At 62.2% G+C, this 5,908-nt stretch overlaps 1 protein-coding gene across 1 annotated transcript; it reads left to right on the forward strand.

Moving 5' to 3' along the window:
- The first annotated feature begins 210 nt into the window (after nucleotides 1-210).
- Nucleotides 211-3,659, forward strand: Pim3 (Pim-3 proto-oncogene, serine/threonine kinase). Its single transcript, XM_008834722.2, has 6 exons — nucleotides 211-778; nucleotides 863-972; nucleotides 1,053-1,103; nucleotides 1,176-1,545; nucleotides 2,269-2,445; nucleotides 2,523-3,659. Exons 1-6 carry the CDS (start codon nucleotides 694-696, stop codon nucleotides 2,708-2,710), a joined length of 981 nt encoding a protein of 326 aa, XP_008832944.1. The 5' UTR covers nucleotides 211-693; the 3' UTR covers nucleotides 2,711-3,659.
- The last annotated feature ends 2,249 nt before the right edge of the window (nucleotides 3,660-5,908 follow it).

Below are 5,908 nucleotides of genomic sequence, written 5' to 3' on the forward strand. Positions count from 1 at the left end.
ACGAAAGCAGAACACACGCAACTCGCCGGGCAGGGAGAATGACCTTTCTCCGCTAGGCCGGGGAGGATTTGGGGGGCGGCGGGGGAAGGCCACGCCCTCGCGTTGCCATTGGCTGAGCCCCAAGCTCCCCCGCGTCCTTTCAAAACCTCGCTTCTCATTGGCTCACGCGGCCCCGCCCGCGCTACCGGAGGCGAATTACGCGTGCGCAGTGTGAGCGAGCGAGAGAGCGAGCGCGCGGTCGGGGAGCCGCGGAACGCCGTGCGCCTCCGCGACTCTACTACGGCGAGCTAGTCCGGACGGGTCGCCGTCCCCGCCCGCCGCGGACCTTTGGCGGATAGACAGGGGGCGCGCCCGGCTTCCCCAGCTTCGCCTCCGAAGCCTCCGGACCGCAGCGCCGCACCAGCCTTGGGCGGAGCAGGGCGGGGTCTAGCCTGGCTCCGCCTCCGCGGAAGGATACACGCCGCCTCGGTCCAAAACCCCGGGGCGAGGCGGCCGGGGCGTGTGAGCAGCTCGGCCTGCTGCCCGTTTGCGAGGTTTTGCGCGGCCACCGGGCGACTGCGCCGCGCGGCCGCCTAGCCGACTGCTCGGCCTCGGGCTCGCCGGTTGCGTCCCGCTGTCTGCGGCCGGGGAGGTCGCTCTCCTGCGTCCGCGCCGGCCGGGCCAGAGGCGCCACCGAACGCGAGGCCGCCCGCGATGCTGCTTTCCAAGTTCGGCTCACTGGCGCATCTCTGCGGGCCCGGCGGCGTGGACCACCTCCCGGTGAAGATCTTGCAGCCAGGTACGCGTGCGGGCCGGGGTGGCCAGGGCGGCGGGAGTCGGCGGGACACACCGCCATCACCAACCCGCCTGCGCATCCCCACAGCCAAGGCGGACAAGGAGAGCTTCGAGAAGCTGTATCAGGTGGGCGCCGTGCTGGGTAGCGGCGGCTTCGGCACGGTCTACGCAGGCAGCCGCATCGCCGACGGGCTCCCGGTGAGTCGCGGCGCTGGGCGGACCCCCGTCCCCTCGCGCCCCGCCGGGCCGCCCGGCTGACCGCTCGCGTCCCTCCGCAGGTGGCTGTGAAGCACGTGGTGAAGGAGCGGGTGACCGAGTGGGGCAGCCTGGTAGGTGACGCGCGCGGGGCGGGCGGCCGGGCGGGCCCCGGCGGCCGGGCGGCTGACCGTCGTGTCCCCCAGGGCGGCGTGGCCGTGCCGCTGGAGGTGGTGCTGCTGCGCAAGGTGGGCGCAGCGGGCGGCGCGCGCGGTGTCATCCGCTTGCTGGACTGGTTCGAGCGGCCCGACGGCTTCCTGCTGGTGTTGGAGCGCCCCGAGCCGGCGCAGGACCTGTTCGACTTCATCACGGAGCGGGGCGCCTTGGAGGAGCCGCTGGCGCGCCGCTTCTTCACGCAGGTGCTCGCCGCCGTGCGCCATTGCCACAGCTGCGGGGTGGTGCACCGCGACATCAAGGACGAGAACCTGCTGGTGGATCTGCGCTCGGGCGAGCTGAAGCTCATCGACTTCGGCTCGGGCGCGCTGCTCAAGGACACGGTCTACACTGACTTCGACGGTGAGCCGGCGGGTGGGGAGAGAGCGACGGTGGGGGAGGCCCTGCGCCGCGCCGTGCTGCGTGCAGGACGGGGGCGGTGGGGACCCCGGGGTGGCCCTGCGGCGGGTCTGGGGCCGGGGGTGGCCGCCGGGGAGCCCCGCGGGGCGCGCGTGACGCGGCCCCTCCTTGTGCCGGGGCGGGCGTCGCGGGCCTTCCCTGCGTGCGTGCGTGCGGAGCGTGGGGGCGCCGCAGTAGAAATCCCCGCATTGCGGAGCGCGGGGAAGCCGGGGCTCCCCCTACTTCTCCCTCCTCCTGCCATCTCTCCCGCCCCTCCCCTTCCCGAGCTCCTCTCCTCCCCTTCCCGGGCCCCGCTCGCTGGGCTGGGCTGGGCTGGGCTGAGCGGAGCCGGCACTGGGGCGGGAGCGAGCTGGAAGCCAGGGCAAAGCGCCCTATGGCACATCTGTTTGTTGTGAAACCGGAGCCAGGGCTCATGTGACTTTCTCCCGCCCGCAGTGGGGCCTGCCAGGGGCGGGCCTGGGCCTCCTCCACTTGTGTCCCTCCCCTGGCCGCCACGTCCCTCCTTTCCTGGGCCCCGCCTGCTGCAGGGCTGGGGTTTTTCCAGGGTGATGACAAGCAAGATTTGAAGGCCAAGGTGGAGGCCGGCGAGGAGCTAATTAGGGCGGGCGCCCAGTGTGTGCAGTCCTAATCTCCGTTGCGTGTGCCTAACTCCGACTGTCCCCTCAGGCACCCGGGTGTACAGCCCCCCAGAGTGGATCCGCTACCACCGCTACCACGGGCGCTCTGCCACGGTGTGGTCTCTGGGCGTGCTGCTCTATGACATGGTGTGTGGGGACATCCCCTTCGAGCAGGACGAGGAGATCTTGCGAGGCCGGCTGTTCTTCCGTAGGAGGGTCTCCCCAGGTGTGTGCTGTGTGGCTTGTCCTCGGGTTGGAGGCTGGGCAGTGCAGCAGGACTTTGACCCTCTGCTCTCTCCTCAGAGTGCCAGCAGCTCATTGAGTGGTGTCTGGCCCTGCGGCCCTCTGAGAGGCCCTCACTGGACCAAATTGCAGCCCATCCGTGGATGCTGGGGACAGAGGGGAGTGTTCCAGAGAGCTGTGACCTTCGGCTGTGTGCTCTGGATGCTGATGACGGAGCCAGCACTACATCCAGCAGTGAGAGCTTGTGAGGAAGAACCTGGGCTCCACACTGGGGTCCTAGGTTTGATCTGGCCAGCCCCCTTCCAATAAGGACATTCTCTGCCTGGGATGTCTCCTGCAAAAGCAGTGACCTCTGACCCCTGGTGACCTTTACTCTTGGCACCGGGCCTGATTCCTTTGCTTTGAGTGCCTTTTTGAACGCTGCTCCACAGGGCCTGGGTTTTCTTGAGCTCTTCTGTCCAAAGACGGCTGCGGGCAAAGCGAGGTCCCGCCTGCCCTGGGTGGATACTTGAACCAGAGACCCCCTACCCTGCTGCTCCATCTTGGAGACAGCCTTCCTGAGACCAACTGTGTCTGACTTGGGAGCACCCATGTGGTGCCCACCTCCACCCTCCAGTCTCATAGCGTCTGTCTGGGCATGTCTGCGCACAAGCAATGCAACGGCTGGGCCACTGCTGCCCATCTGCCACCCCGTCGCACCCCAGTCGCGCTACCTGCGTGAGCCAGTGTCTCTTATTTATGGTGTGACCACCCTGGAGGGCGCCCCTGCCCTGCTGGGGCTATTTATTGTTTAATTTATTTCTTGAGGTTCCTTCCTCCAGGCCCCTGGGGTGTAGGAAGGGGCAAAGGAGGGAGTGCAGCCTACAGACCCCCATCCTGATTCCTGCACCTGAGTAGGTCCCCAGCTCATGTGTCTGTGGGAGGAAGAACTTGTACAGTGGCTAATTTAAGGGGAGTGGGCACTCTGCACTGGGCTGGGCTTTAAATTATTGACCTTGTACAGTTTGCTTGCTGGCTCTGGAAGCTGGGGTAGGGGACAGAGTCTCAAGCCCTTAATTTATTTTAGCAGCTGTGTCTCTGTGACCCTGGTGTAAGTAGGCATCAGGGGTGGGGTTGTTTCAGTTCAAAAGTGTGAGATGTCTGGAGATCATATTTTTTATACAGGTATTTCAATTAAATTTTTTGGTATATAATGGATGGCCTGTGTTTATTGGCCTGGGCCCCCCAGGGTGGGACTCTGAGAAGAGGGGTTTTAGTTCCTGGGTGACTTCCTTTCTGGGAGGCCAGCCCAGTGCTCTGTAGTACCCACTAGCCAGAGGGTCTTGTCTCCTAGTACCCTTCACTGCTACCCTTTTCTCTACCCAGAGGTAGAGAAGGCTGATCCTTCAGGGGCATTTGGTGGAGGTGGCTTCTGCTGTCCAGAAGGCCTCATCAAAAGGGAAGGGTAGATTGGGCTCCCATGGTTGGGGATGGCCTGCTACCTCTAAGCTTGGTGGGTCAGGATTCCCAGGGAGGTGGTAAGAGTGAAGCAGAGCAGATAAATAGTATGTAAAAGGGCAGGAGGTGGGGTTGAGTGCTGATGTTTTGGTCAATAGCAGTTGAACTCTGGTCTGACAGATGTGGGAGGGGAGGGGGAGCCAAAACCATGTCCAGGTGTGAAATTGGGTTGGAGGTGGACAGTGTTCGTCTTATGAGGCCACTGAGTGCTCTCTGACCCTAGCACCTGTAGAGCCTCAGGCAGGCTGTGTCAGAAGCTTCTGGCCAGGAGACTAGGGAAGTTTTGGAAAGGAAGAATAAAGCCACCTACCCTCTGGAGCACACTGCAGGGGTTGGGGTGGGGGTGTCATAGCCAGTTTCTCCCCATCACTGAGTCGTCAGAGAGCTCTGATGGCAGGCATCATGGCTTCCAGGCTGTGCTGGCAGACCCTCTATTTCAGACAGGTTTTTATGTAATGGTGCTCAGGCCTTAAGCAGAGATTTGCCTGCCTCGCCTCCCAAGTGCTGGGATTAAAGGTGTGTGCCACTACACCTGGCAAGGACCCTCCTCTCTGAATACAGTCTCCCCTACTTGGTAGCTGAGGGTGTTGGTCCCCGTTCTGTCTACCTGCCTTCCCTCCACCCCTCCATCCTACTTCCTATCTATGTGTCTACCCACCTGACCTGGAATTATGCCTCCCTGAGCGCCTCTGCTGACTCAAGTGCTGGGAGGATCATCCTTCCTCCCAGAACTTAGCTACCTGGTCCTTCAGCCCCCGTGCGAAAATGAGGAAACCCTGAAGCATTCGGAGGAAGGCCAGCCTTACACAGGAGCTCAGCAAGGCTCACCCCCCCCCCCATACGTCGGTGCTGGTGGGCATCCTATAGATGTGGTGAACAGAACTTTCAGGGCCTTAGCATGGAGGTCCCCACACTGGGTGTGCATACAAGCTCCACAGTGGGGAGTAGAGGCAGATGGCAGTCATGACGCTTGTCCAAGGTCACCACCTTCTAGCCATGACCTCCACAGGTCCGAGTGTGAATCTGAAAGAGGGCCCAGAAGCCTTGGCACTGCTCTGAACTTGGGAGGGATCCAGCAATTCTGGGGAGCACTACCTCCAGGCTTTTCTGGAGATTAGGGGTCACAGTACCCAACAGGCTATCTGGGAATGCTGTGGAGGTGAAGCAAGACTGGGCAATAAGTGACTACCGACAGGTTCAAAGGATGCTAAATCTGGCGACAGATGGAGGTAAGAGACACACTGGTCTCCATCCCTCAGGGTTGGTTGAGAAAGTGGAGACACACTGGAAAAAGGAGGGTGGGCCCTGCCCACCTAGTCGGTGAAGGAGTGTGTCAGGGGTGAGGGCCAAACCCACCTAGATGCTGAGGACCCTCTAGGGTAAGAGAAAAGATAATTAGGGAGGAAGGGGAGCCGGTGACACACCACCCCAGGGCCTTCGCCATGGCCCTTAGTATTCTGACTTGTAAGGCTAATCTCCAGGAGTACCCATTTCCTACCCTGTCACCTCAGCCCAGCCTGGGGCCCCCTAGGCTAGCCACCATGGGCACCCCAGCTCCAGCTCTACTCAGGGATGTCTGTCTAGGTCTCCCTTGGAGAAACTGAGGCCCAGAGAAGCAGAGTAGGGCCCTGGTGCCCACTGCTATGCTCACCCATTGGGAGCCACTGTCCATTGTTGGGACAGTATCTGGGCCCTAGATGCGGGCATAGGATTCTGGGATGAGGCCCCAGTGTAACTGGCCTTCCAGGACAAGTATGGCAGGACCCCACAGGACTCAGATGGAGATAGAGGCTGGGTCAGCCTGGAGTCTTTTTCATCCTGTCTGTAGCACTAAGCACCCACAGCCACAGAAGGGCCCAACATGTGGGGATTTACAGGTCAGGAAAGGCCCCTGCGGCCCCAACAGTTAGATTCCAAGAAGCCTCCAGGACACACTCCCAGATCCTGGA

The sequence above is a fragment of the Nannospalax galili genome, unplaced genomic scaffold, assembly GCF_000622305.1.
Source record: "Nannospalax galili isolate Female #2095 unplaced genomic scaffold, S.galili_v1.0 scaffold237, whole genome shotgun sequence".
Classification (NCBI taxonomy): Eukaryota; Metazoa; Chordata; class Mammalia; order Rodentia; family Spalacidae; genus Nannospalax; species Nannospalax galili.